The 14,075-nt window shown below is 40.7% G+C and overlaps 1 protein-coding gene across 7 annotated transcripts in view; it reads right to left on the bottom strand.

The window, feature by feature from the left end:
* The window catches only part of myo16 (myosin XVI), a 360,735-nt gene that overhangs the window by 139,320 nt on the left and 207,340 nt on the right, over window positions 1-14,075 (bottom strand). For all 7 annotated transcript variants that reach the window (XM_059646418.1, XM_059646419.1, XM_059646420.1 and 4 more), the window contains one exon: window positions 6,126-6,243. In XM_059646418.1, coding sequence (XP_059502401.1) covers window positions 6,126-6,243 — 118 coding nt within the window. The remainder of the gene's footprint in view (window positions 1-6,125; window positions 6,244-14,075) is intronic.

The following is a 14,075-nucleotide window of genomic DNA, read 5'->3' as shown; positions in this document are numbered from 1 at the left end:
AACACAGATAACAAAACGGTGTTATGTTTCTGATTTTCCACAGAGATTTCTGCTCACACATCTCACATGGATGTTGCTGCGGCTAGAGTCCTTGTGGCTTTGCCTCAGATATGAAGCCAATGCCAAAGGTTAGAGCAACGACACTACTGTCAGCAAACCCAGCAAAACAGCAATCACCATCAGCTTCTGCACTGCCTTCAGAGGGACCAGCAGCAGGTAAAAAACATTTCCAAGAAGGCAGAGGAGAATGAGCAGAGTCCACATCGACAAGCTTAGCAATCCTTTTTTACATGAACGAACAGTGTCATCTGCTGAAGCAGGACAAAAGGAATGAGCGTCTCTCCCATACCAGAGGGCCTTCAAGTTACTGCTGCCCCGACTATTTTATTTCAGCAGCTCTTTTCAAGAAGCAAATGGGTTCTTGGGAAGCAATTCCCGATCCTCGATCCATAACTGCATCTGGAATGTCACTGACGACATCCTCTCCGGTTCATTTGCTCTCCCCGCCGTAAAGAGGAGCATCAAGCAGCTCAAACAGTGGGATTATCCCCCGATGCTGGCTTCCCCAAATGCACGGCTCCATAAACTGCAGCAACATTGCTTTGAGAGCATGCTGTCACTCACTGCAGAGTTCATCGACAAAAAAAGGCTTTCATCCATCAACGTTCAAATTATACACAACCATTCATGCTAGACTTTGGAGTTCAATGCTCAGTATCCTGGAAACTGCTGAGAGGAAGCCATACAGTACTGGAGAACTCACAGATTCCCCTTTCAAAGTCCTTAGTGCATACAGGGAGGCGTCACAACACTTTTGTGAAACGCTCAGGCTAACTGCAGAGTCGGAGTGGAAGATCATAGAACTCCTTAAGATGCTTTGATTACTCTGGCCGGGTCTTACAGGACAACCTAGGCACAGGGTCCCACATCACTGTGGCAAGTTTTGTCTTTTGCAGCTAGAGACAACAAAGGTGGGATATTCTGGGTGTTGAAGAAATCTGGATCTACTGCTGTCTGGGGATGAAGATACGGATGAGATCAGGACATGAATTTGGAGCTATGTATTGGACAGAGTGACAGAACAATGTAGGACTGAGATGGGTAAGTTAGAGAAAAGCTATCAGAATCTCACTTGGAGGTTAGGAGCAAGGGTTTGGATTTTGTTTAATTGTTCAACATTCTTTTGGTTATGTGGCACACCTCTGCTGTTTAGAGCAAAGTGCTTTTAGACTTTGTTAATGTTGCAGTACTTCACCTTTTCAATTGCTGAATAAATGCTTGGTTTTCCATCTGATTGTATGTTTCACATTTTCAGTTGATCCCATTTTCAAGTACCTACATACTACTTGTCTTCTTAATCATTAGGGAAAAAAAACAGTCGTCACTGGGACGAGGCTAAGGTTAGATAGCTCTTCAGGTTTTGGTCAGCACATGTGTTATCCAAGGAGAGGCAATGAGTTGAGAGTGGTTTACTTTTGCGACTTGGATGAGAGGCTGCCCTGTTGTTCATCCCCACTTTGCAAGCCAAAAATAGTCATTGGTCTAGGTGTTATTTGGTTTTGAAGTTGGCTTGCAATTGAAGTGAGCAGTGCACATGAATTTTGTTGGATGTGGCTTAGTTTCATGTGGTGAAGATCATGTGTAACACTCCGTTTTTATGCAGTGGAGTCTGAACTCAGCACCTTTGCTGAACTTTGTGGCCTGTTGAGAGTGATCATAGACAATGTCCTTTATGTTACACAGAAAATGAGCAAGTTCAGCAATGTACCACAGAGATGGGACAACACTGGGCACCAGTAGGAATTAACAGCAAAGCATGAATGTAAGAACACATAATTGATTCTGCCACAATATAGTATGTAAGCTTAATCACTCTCCCCTATATACCCATCCTCCCAATAATCGTCCACGTATTCATCCAGCGTATTTAGCTGTTTGGCAAAAAGTTGGTTCTACAAGTTAAGCTAGTTTCGTAAATAATGATGATGTAAGATCAATAAACTGAAACAAATGAACATGAAATACCTCCAAGTGAAATTTAAGTTTGAAGAAAACTCTTGTTCCACTTTTGCAGTCTCAACATGAATTATGTCAATGGAAATGGTATTTAGTGACAATATAATCACCTTTTAGAATTAAATTTTAAACTAGGCATATCAACTTTGATTAGTTAAGACATTGTCTTTAGAAATGAACCAGTTTGTGGCTGGTGCCTGTTTTGTGTGTTGGAACGGGCACATTGTTTGTATATGTTTCTTTTTATGCTGCAAAGAGCAGGGCACTATGTATTACCACATGCAATTTTCCACAGAAATTAGTATTCTTGCAAGATTTTCTGATGAGTGCGAGATAAAAAGCCTTGACAAAATTTCTTTTTATCAGCAGGATTCAAGTTCTACTAAACAACTCATCATAGGGTGTCCATACCTGTTGTACTATCAGCTGATGGTGCACTTCAGCACTGGTTTGCTCTCATCCCCAAGCACAACTCAGGTACTTTAAAGATAATGGGAACTGCAGATGCTGGAGATTCCATGATAATAAAATGTGAGGCTGGATGAACACAGCAGGCCAAGCAGCATCTCAGGAGCACAAAAGCTGACGTTTCGGGCCTTGAAGGGTCTAGGCCCGAAACGTCAGCTTTTGTGCTCCTGAGATGCTGCTTGGCCTGCTGTGTTCATCCAGCCTCACATTTTATTATCAGGTACTTTAAATTTTAGTTGTAATCCCGTGGGAAACAGGAAAATGCATGTTATTGTATAATGTTAAAAAAAGAGACACAAAATCAAAGCTTTTCATCTTTCACTCATCAAGTCTGAAATGGAAAAAAAACACAATCTTTAGAAGAAAAAAAAATCAAACAGCATGCGACGAGGCCAAATGGTAGCATCTTATTTGTGGAGAATATGGCTCGTGTGTTTACTGCAAAGAAGCCGTTATCTGTTGCTCCAACTTTTAAGATAGCTTCTCCTTCCAGTAGTGGCAATTTGAGCCTTTCCATCAGTTCATGTCCCTAATAATTTGAGGGGCCCAATTTTGGCGTCAGCTTACACAGTGAGCAGAAGGCGGTGATCATATTCATACGATTACCAATAAATCTGATCCTGCTGTGGAAGTGAGTGAAGGAACCCATTGTCTATAACAATCACTGAACGTAGGCTCGTAGTGAGTAGTGGCTAAAAAAATCCATTGACAGATTTATTAGCCAACAGGAAGAGAGGGAGCTGGCTTGACTACCCCATTTGAAAGGTAAACTTGAGCCCAGAAGAGAGATAATACAGGCATGTAAGGAAATTCCTAGGTGCCCTGCAAATTCGAATATAGCTAATGTGATGTCACACATCAAACTTTTACAAAGTGTAGGAAGTTAATGGTTACTTTATCGAAGTCATGGTTTTCAGAACCATACTATAACTAAAATCAATTGTGACCTTGCTGCTAGATTCCACAACCACGGGAAATATCTAGCCTGTGTTTCCACCTACATACACTTTATTGAGATCACCTCACATTCTTCAAAACTCTAGGGAATAACTGAACTGGATTAGCTTTACTGACACACGTACTCACATGAGTACAGTGAAAAGTTTACAAGTTGTAACTTACAGCACCACCTTAGGTATCAAGATATCGAGGTACAGATTCTTGAGTACAAATCCTTAGAAAAAAAGTTAAAAAATAAAGAAATAAAAAGCCCAGTATTACTGACCTTCAATGTGCAAAATCATATTAATAAATTAGAAAAATAAAGAAGTAAAAATTTCAGAATAACAGTCCTTCCATGATAATATAAGAAAAAAAGAGACCATTTCTCAGCTCTGACCTCCCATTGGAACCCTATTAAAGGTCCAATTTACCAAATCTCTTTTCATAGCATAGTCCCACTATGCCAGGAGCAGTCTCCCTCTATGGCAATGATGTTTCTCCTGATATAAGGAGATCAAGCTTGCAAAGAGATGCAGTTTCATCAAGCTCTTGTGCAATTGAAGGCTTCACTAGTCTTTATTCAACCCCTCTTCAAATAAAACATTCTATTAGCCTTCTAAGTAGATTGCTGTGCATGCTTTTTGCCTTCTGCACAGATTTCTATTGACAAGAACTGACAAGACCCCTACCCATTGAGTTTGTAGTTCCAATGTATATGGTATACAAATTCCCCTGACTGTTGGCACTGGCCCTACCAACTAACCACTGTCCACTACTCACTCTGTAGTCAGACACATTTGCTGACCATGTCAATCCTGAGCAGATGACCAGCTATGGAAAGGCCCCTGAACTATGTGTGGACTGTATCCATGACTGACAGTATAAGGATCCATTGGCCAACAGTGGCACCCTTTTGTCTGGACCGAGGACTAATCCTTGCCAGTTTCCAACATCACCTTTTGGTTGAATGAATGCGCATTGCACTGCATGAGCAGCTGGCACGTGTGGGAGGTCTTAGGTGCATATCTTGATGTGCCAATCACCAAGGTCCCCCCTGATGACAGATCCTTACTGACGAGCAAACCGCCTGCGTGTCTGCATAAAAGAGCTCCTCAAAAAGGCAGGATTGGGAGCCTTTAGATCTTGCTCAAATGCCAATGCAATAGGGTTAGGGTTAGGGTTAGGGTTAGGGTTAGGGTTAGGTTGGGAATGGCAAGGCAAGCTTAGGCATGGATGCTGTGGAGAATACAGGTAGGTATTAACCATACGCGTAAGCGAGCGGCCTTCCAACTTTGCCCAGTCTAATCAGTGAGGTGGCTGTCTGTCCCTGCACACTAAGTATCCCTTTAGCAACCTTTCAATGGCAGTTGCAGTTACTCCCTGCAACGCAATTCTTACAAAATAAAACAAAGAGAACCGCGAATGCTGGAGATCTGAAACAAAACAGAAATTTCTGGCGAACCTCAGCAGGTCTGATAGCATCTGTGGGAAGAAAGTAGAATTAACGTTCTGAGTCAGTGGCTACATTAGGACTGCAACTCTGTTCTTTATGCACTACCTGCCAGTGTACTGGTGTGTCATGGTGATGCTAAGGCACTGGCAGAAGCTGGATGCTTCTGTCCATGAGCAAGGGGTGCATATGACTCATGCCAATGGGTCATCCCCTGAGATTTAGTTTGGCGGTAGACCACATGAAGGTTATTTGGAACGAATGGCAAACTGAATCCATCACTAACCTGCTCTGGTACCCATGTCTTCTCAACGTCTAGCTTGCTGATTAAGGCAGGAAGCTGAATATTATTAAAGGTGCTTTGTAACAACAACAAGACATTAAACAAGCAATAATTTCTCTTCATTGGCAACTTGCCACTGCCTACTGAGAAACTCACCATATCATTGATGAAAAGCATAAACAATGGAGTGAGTTGATCCTACCATGGAGATGTGCTTCTCGTCCAATTTGACTGTAAATCTCATGATAGCCCGTGTTATTTAGACTCTTACAAGATTCAGGCCATAGTTTCTAAAGTTCCCAGATGTCCTGTCAAGGTCATTGTACTTCTCCTTTGGTTGGTCAAAAGGCAAAGGGAACATGAAGGCAGGAAAGCGTTATAGGAATTCTACAGAAGCAGAGCTGTAACCAACAGTTAGTGTATTGGTTATGGTTGAAAGTAGCTGGAAATCCGGAAAAGGAACAATGAATGCCCAGTGGTTTTGAAGTGAATTTGTAGTCCATTCTTAAGGGCTCAGTGAAAAGGGGAGCTGGGAGAGGACAGAGAACACAGAGAGAGAAGAGAATGTGAATGGATTGAGGAGGAGAGAGGAGAAATGAACAAAAGGAGAGGGAGCACAGCAGGCTGAGCAGCATCTTAGAAGCACAAAAGCTGATGTTTCAGGCCTAGACCCTTCATCACTGATAATTTCATTCTTTGGCAAAGTTTGGGTTAGTAAGAATTGGGAATCAGCACTGTATAATAGGTTCAGACATCTGTGGATTAATTCAAATCCACAAACCAACGTGGCTTTGAATAGTCAATGCAACCAGGGTTCAACAGCCATTCCAAACTGTGTGTTGTCAGTACTCTGGAATTAGTGAGTAACATATCTTCACATTTCTAGTTTTCATTTCTATAAGCTCTACTCCAGGAGTACAGTTTTGTGAAATCCTGAAAGGTAAATGATTCTACAAAAAGCCTTACCTCCAATTAAAGTCCTGTTGTTTTCACTGAACTGCAATCCTAGGTATTTTATATATCGACTGGAATTTTCATTCAGTGTTGTTTTTGCATGGCCAAAAGATTCCAACACACAGCTGACCTGGAAGAAAAAGATTCAGTAAATAATAAACTATCACCTGAACTCGCATGTACAGTTTTACACTCTTTGTTACTGCAAGGCTTAAAGCCGCATGGGTGAGTAATTCTATTCTTAATTACGTAATCATAACTCCACAGTTTCAGTCTATCAAAAATATGGGTAGGAATATTGTTAATCAACTTGAAGAGTTTTGGATCATTTTTTATACATTCAGTAAAGTTTATATGGGCCAGTGGGCTGGGAACATGAGGACCAAGGGCAGAAATGGACCACCTGGCCCTTCGAGCCTCCCTGCCATTTAATAAGATCATAGCTGATCTTTTCATGGCCTCAGTTCTACTTACCTACCCTCTCATCACAACCCTTAATACCATTTACACAAAAATTCTTTCTTAGCTTTATATACATTCAATGAGGAAACCTCAACTACTTCACTGGACAGGGAGCTCCACAGATTTGCAACTCTTTGGGTGAAGAAATTCCTCCTCAATTTGATCCTAAATCTGATCCCTCTAATTTTGAAGCTAAGCCTTCTTGTTCTAGTTTCTTGTTTCTAGTTTCTATGTTTTCTTGTTTCTAGTAGAAACATCCTCCCTGTTTCTGTCTTATCTATTCCCTTCATAATTTTATATGTTTCCATTAGATCCCCCCCATTCTTCTAAATTCCAGTAAATACAAGCCCAGTCTATTCAGCCTCTCCACATAGGTCAACCCTCTTAACTTTGGAATAAACCTAATGAACCTCTTCTGCACCCGCACCAGTGCCAGTACATCCTTTCTCAAGTATGTAAGGAGTCCAAAACTGCACTCTGTACTCCAGGAGTGGCCTCACCAGCATGCTATACACTGCAAAATAACCTCCCTGTTTTTAAACTCAGTCCCTCTACCAATGAAGGACAATATTCCATTTGCCTTCTTAATTACCTGCTGCACCTGCAAACCAACTTTCTTTGATGCATGCACAAGGGCACCCAGGTTTCTCTGCACAGCAGCATGTTGCAAATTTTTACCATTCAAGTAGTTGTCCCTTTTATTGTTATTCCTACCAAAATCGACAACTTCACATTTATCAACATTGAATTCCATCTGCCAGACCTTCGCCCTCTCACTTAAACTATCTATTTCCCTCTGCAAACTTTCAGATTGCCCTGCACACATTGCGCTGCCTCTCATCTTACTGTCATCCATAAACTTTGACACACTACACACGATCTCCAACTCCAAATCATCTCTGTAAATTGTAAACAATTGCAGTCTCAGCACTGATCTCTGAGGCACACCATTAGTTACTGTTCATGAACCAGAAAAGCACTCATTTATCCCCCTTTCTGTTAGTTAACCAATGCTCAATCCATGCCAATACATTGCCTGTAATGCTGCGCACATTTAAATATGCAGCAGCCTTTCTTGTGGCACCTTGTCAAATGCCTTTTGGAATTTCAGATACACCACATCTATTGGGTCCCCATTGTCCATTGTACTCATAATGTCTTCATTGAATTCTCGAAAACTAGTCAAGCATGACCTGCCTTTCAGGAACTCATGTTGCGTCTACCCAACGTCTTGCTATTTCTTCCTTGATGATAGATTCAAGCATTTTCCCTACTACAGAAGTTAAGTTAACTGGCCTATAATTCCCCATCTTTTGTCTACCTCCTTTTTTGAACAGTGGCGACATGTTGGCTATTTTCCAATCTGCTGGAACTGTCCCAGAGTCCAGTGAATTTTAGAAAATTACCTCGAGTACATTTTCTATTTGTCCTGTCATCTCTTTTAGAATCCTGGGATGCATTCCATCAGGGCCAGGAGACTTATCTACCTTTAGCTCCATTAGCTGGCTCAATCCTACCTCTTTTGTGATAACAATGACATCCAGGTCCTCACATACATTAGTCGCTTTGACATAAATGACTGACAAGTTATTCACGTCCTCCATTGTGAAGACTGGCACAAAATACCTGTTCAATGCCTCAGTTATTTCCTTATTTCCTGTTACTAAATCCCCTTTCTCATCCTCTGAAGGGCAAATGTTTACCTTAGCCACTCTTTTTCGTTTAATTTATTTATAGAAACAGTTGTTATCTGTCTTTATACTCTGAGATAGTTTAGTCTCATCATCTATCTTACTTTTAATAGCCTTTTTTGTGGCTTTCTGTTGACCTTTAATGTTTTCCTAATCTTCTCATTTCCCACTGGTCTGTGCCACTTAGTTTGCCTCATCTTTTGATTTGACGGCCTCCCTTATTTCATTAGGCATTCATGGCTGATTACTACTTTTCCTACACTCCTTCCTTTTCACAGGTATATACTTTTGCCGAGCACTTTGAAAAAATGTTTTTAAAGTCCTCTACTGTTCATCAACTGTCCCACCATCGAGTCTTTGCTTCCAATCTACTTTAACCAATTCCTCCCTCATCTTATTGTAGTCTCCACTGTTTAAGCACAGGACCCTGGTATTGGATTTTATTTTCTCACTTTCCCGTCTGTATTCTAAATTCAACCAGACTGTGATGGCTCCTTCCAAGAGGGCCCCTAATTGTGAGATCATTAATTATCCAGGTCTCATTACACAGGACCATGGATGAGTTAGGCCGAAGGCTCTCTTTCTGATCTGTATATCTCTATGACTCTACTTAACCAGCTGTCTAAACTGGGAGATTTATTTGTCAATAGTGATTTCATTGTCTTTTACTTTAGGGGAAAAAAAAGGCCTGAAATGAATTATTTTGTTTGTGGTTTAAAGTTAGACATTTTAATCGGGAAGGGACAAAATGTAGACTTTTGAACACGTTCCACCACACATGGATATCTGTGTTGGCTGTCAGCAACTAATGTCATGTGTCTTTAAATAGTGAACATGATCAAATTCTAAGTCACAACCAAACTCTTTTCCTGCCTGATGAGAATTCCACTCGCACCTTTATTCTCACTGGCTCCTCTAACCTGAAATGGAGCATCAATATTTTCTTCTGCCTCAGAAGAAGTTCGGCTTTCTCTGTCATGTTATACTCACATTTTTCCCCTCAAGACTATCAATTGTTCACAACTGAAATATGGCCAACACTTGAACACAGGTCAAATAAATTGAAGGACTAGGGATGCTGAAAATCTAAATCGAAAAATAAATTGCTGGAGAAACTCAGTAGGCTTGCTAGTATCTGTGGAGAGAGAAACAGGGTTATTGTTTTGAGTCGAGTGGCCCTTCTTCAGAACTCAGTGAGTTCTCGGTGACAGTTCTGAAGAAAGATCATTGGACCTGAAGCGTTGACTCTGCTTTCTCTCTACAGATACTGCTAGATCTTCTCATTTTCAATACAACGTGGCTCCCTTATCGGTGAAGACTCTCCCATCCCATATACCACACAGCTGTTTGGAAAATAAACATCTTACTTTCAGATAGGCTATTCACTTTTCAACTCTTCAAATTATTTCATTCTAGATCTCATCACTGTAATTTAAACCTTAATATTTCATTCATTTCCTTTAATCTTGAGCTTAGGCTCTTCCCCTTCATTTTTTATTTAAAAATAATTGTGCCAGAAATACAATCTTTGTCCATATTCTCTGCATGGTTTTCTATCTGTAAGTCATTCTCAAAAGAGAATATTCCGCAAGTGATTTGAGGGGACTGTAGAAATACCGGGGTTTGGGCCACATTATTAATTGTCTTGCTGTTTCCTCCTTTGTTCCTAAAGATTGTTTTTATTTGAGGGTTACTTATGTAACATTTTCACGTGCCTCTCAGCAGCTTCTGAGACAAGACCCTCCCCACACATGGTTATTAATTCTGCTGTCATCCTTCAGATGAGGTAAATTTTGTGGGATTTTAATCATTTCTAGAGTCTCAAATGCCATCATCGTATAGGGGAATATCACATGATTGCATACTGATCTTAGTGAACTGAAAATCACAGGCTTAAAATAACTAAATAAAAACCGGATGCAGGAATTCAGGCATGGAATCAGAAATTCCTGGAAAAACTCAGCAGGTCTAGCAGCATCTGTAGTGAGAAAGCAAGTTCATGTTTCGGGTCCAGTGACCCTTCTTCAGAGTTTTTGGTTGGTTCGCCGAGCTGAGAGGTTATCGCATAAATATTTTGTCCCTTTCTAGGTGACATCTCCGGTGCTGTCCAGTATCCACTGAAGTACTGTTGTTCTGTTCTGTTCTGAATTTATACGGTCTGATCTGTTATCGTGGGTAGTTCTTTTTCTGGGTTTGCTCTGGAGTGGTATGGAGATGGGGTCTATTTTAACATGAGCGGGACAAATGTGATTCACAAAATACCATGCAGCGAGAAGCATTACATCGGACAGATGAGCAGAAAACTCGCCACCAGCATACATGAACACCAACTCTCCCTCATTTCTATACACTCCAACAAACAAGGACATCAGTTTAACTGGGACAACGTAACAGTGCTAAAACAAACAAAACAAAAACAAGCACGAGAATTCCTGGAAGCCTGGTTTACAACCACTGGTAGCATGAACATAGTGTTGAAATGCACAACATCAACATTACAGACCCCACCATAACAGACCGAAGCATATAAATTCAGAAAAGAGCGGAACAACAGTACTTCAACGCAGGCTAGACATACTGAAAATGTCACCTAGAAGGGGGACAAAGCATTTGTTTTTCAAATGAAAACCAGTCAACTCGGCAAACCAACCAACAACTCCAATCACAACTCAAGCTACAAATCTTCGCTAAAATATTAAACCCTTCTTCGGAACTTATACAAAGTGCACTGGTTGTGCTTGTGCTTCCACAGGCAGTCTGTCATTCTCTCCCACTCAACCAAGAGCTAACTCTGGAAAGGCACATGATTTACAGCACGTTTTGAAGAAAGGTAAGGAACTCTACTGCTGAGCTGGCTAACACTCCAGCCCTCAAAAAACTTCTTCACAATAGATTCAGAGATAATGGGAACTGCAGATGCTGGACAATCCGAGATAACATAGTGTGTAGCTGGATGAACACAGCAGGCCAAGCAGCATCTTAGGGGCAATAAAGCTGACGTTTCGGGCCGAGACCCTTCATCAGAAATGGGGGAGGGGGGAGAGGATTCTGAAATAAATAGGGAGAGAGGGGGAGGCGGATCGAAGATGGATAGAGGAGAAGATAGGCGGAGAGGAGACGTTACCCTCCTCCCTCTGGACAAACTTCAGGGGATCTCTCTCCCAATGCAACTCTCTTGTAACTTGAAACTGCTCTGTCTCCTCTCCACCTATCTTCTCCTCTCTCCATCTTCGATCCACATCCCCCGTGTTTCCCGATTTATTTCAGAATCCTCTCACCCTCCTCCATTTCTGATTAAGTGTCTACGCCTGAACTGTCAGCTTTTGTGTTCCTAAGATGCTGCTTCATAATAGATTGCTTGATTGTTTAACTCATGTCTATTTATCATCAGTGATGAGGTTTAGAAGGTCAGCATTAAAAGTGATCTTCTATAGGCTAATTTATCACGTGGTATGTTTTGCAATGACAAAGTGCTGTGCATTATTAAGGTCCACTCAGGGGCATTCCCATGATGCCTAATGCTTGGCAACTACAATGTAACAAGAGAAGCAGCTTAACCAGAAAGAGGGCCATGTATGTTATAAGGGTTGGCCTGTTTCCGAACTCCTTGTGAGCCTGCACAAGCAGGAGTGTTCCCTTGCCCATCAACTAGTCCCCATTCACGTCCCATTTCCTCAATAACTCCTGTATTTCCAGCTGTTAGGGAGTCCTTGAGCCTCTACACCTCAGCATTCCCTGAATACTTCTGAAAAGGAAACCCTGGCCTGCTCCACCACCAGGATGTGAGGGCATCCTGGTCACTGTCTGTATAATTTATGTTAAAGCTAGTTTTTCACTTAGACTTTGTTAGTTATTTACAGTTAGGAAGAGCAATTCTAGTTAGGCAATGTTTCATCTGCAAAAGAGAGGTATTTTTTAACTCATGAAATACCATGTATTATGGATTAAGAAAGTAGAGAAGTATTGGAGAGTCTTAAGGAATGGAATCTGTAAGTCCAGTCAATTGGTTGAGGTCACACTTCGAAAGATGCAGCTTCTCAAGCTGCTAAAGTGAATGGAAAGGATAAAAAGAGGGATTTTAGATACTTCAGAATACAAAAATACTCCACTAACTGATCTCCTCTGTTTCAAAATATGTGGTGTTCTGAATTTTCCAGGGCTTGGTATCGTAATTGTTGCAAGTGTTTGTGTAATTATCCACTTTTTTTTATTGTCTGTTGTTGGTGATACTTGTTATCAATGTATGCTCAATTTCTATCATACCCAGTAAGCACCTCGATTGATCAGGTGACAGAGTTTGAAACTAGGGCCAGGGAAAAATGTAAATTCTGTAGTGTGGGACATCATTATGTGTGAATAAATACAATTTCTACAACCTTCTTAACAAGTTAAGTTAGTAGAAGAGCAGCCTGCTAGTACAAAAGCACTGTACAATTTAGGAAAGGTGATGGACACGTAGTTTGGTATTGTCTGTATAAATGACAATGAGGTCATGAAGGGGAACATAGCTGAGGATCAAGAAGCAACAAAGGATAAACAATATTCCAAATAAACTGAATAGAAAATATCTCTATAAGATAAAATAAGAATTTTCTTAAATGCAAACTGTAACTTCACACTTCCAAAAAAATTGTAGTGTAATGCAGCTGATGTTCCAGATGATGGCACTGTTAACTAAATGAAAAGGTGTTGGAAATAAATTGGCAAAAAGAAATAAAACAGAACACAGTCATTAAATGAGGTCATGGCTGGCCTAATAATTGTCAACTCTGCTCTCCCTCCTTTCCCCCATTACCTTTGAATGTTTTACTGATTAAAAGTCTGTCTATGTCAGCTTTTAATATACTTAACGACCCAAACTCTTCAGCACTTTGCTATAAAGCCCACAGTTTTGCTACCTGCTGTGAGAATATGTTCCTTCTCTGCCTTAAATGGGAGACCTTTTACTCTGAGATTATGAATACGCCCAACGTACTCAATGTCTCCTCATAAGAAAGTCCATCCCTACTCAGTGTCAATCTAGTGATCTTCTCTTCACTGTCTCCTATGCCTGTATATTAGATTAGGTGACCAAAACTGTTCACAGTATACCAAGTGTGGCCTAACTAGTGCCTTGTAGAATTCTAACAAAACTTCCCTATTTAGAGTCACGGAATCATAGAATCCTATAGCATGGAAAAAGGACCTTTGGCCTATTGTGTCTTTACCAGCCAAAAACAGCCAGCTAACTATTCTAAAGCCATTTTCCAACTCTTAGCCTGCTGCATTGCATGCCTTCACATTACAAGTGCGCACCCATCTTTATACTCTATTCCATCAGAAAAAAAGGGCAATATTTCACTTACTGAACCTATATGCCAACTTTTATTATAACTAATTGTATAAGGGCTCCCAAATATCTGTGCTGTAGCTTTCTGCAATCTTTCTCAATTTAAAAACTATTCAGCTTCTCAATTTTTCCTGTAAAAGTGCAGTGTCTCACATTTTCTCATGCTGTATTACATCTTCAATGTTTTTGCACACTTGTTTAATCTATATCCTTCTATAGACTCATTGTGTCATCCTCACTACTTACAGTCTCACTTACTTTGGTGTAATCAGGAAACGTGGCAACGGTACCTTTACTTTCCTCAGCCAAGTAATCAACACAGATTGTAAGGAATTGTGGCCCCAGTACTGTTCGCGTAGGTACACCACTAGTTTCAGACTGCTATCCTGAGCTTACCCCACTTATTCCAAATCTTTCTCTTCTATTAGTCAAGCCAACCTTCTATTGATGTTAATAAACTGCTTCCAACACCATAAGCTC

The sequence above is a fragment of the Stegostoma tigrinum genome, chromosome 6 (assembly GCF_030684315.1).
Source record: "Stegostoma tigrinum isolate sSteTig4 chromosome 6, sSteTig4.hap1, whole genome shotgun sequence".
Lineage (NCBI taxonomy): Eukaryota > Metazoa > Chordata > Chondrichthyes > Orectolobiformes > Stegostomatidae > Stegostoma > Stegostoma tigrinum.
This window is presented reverse-complemented; position numbering and strand designations above follow the sequence as displayed.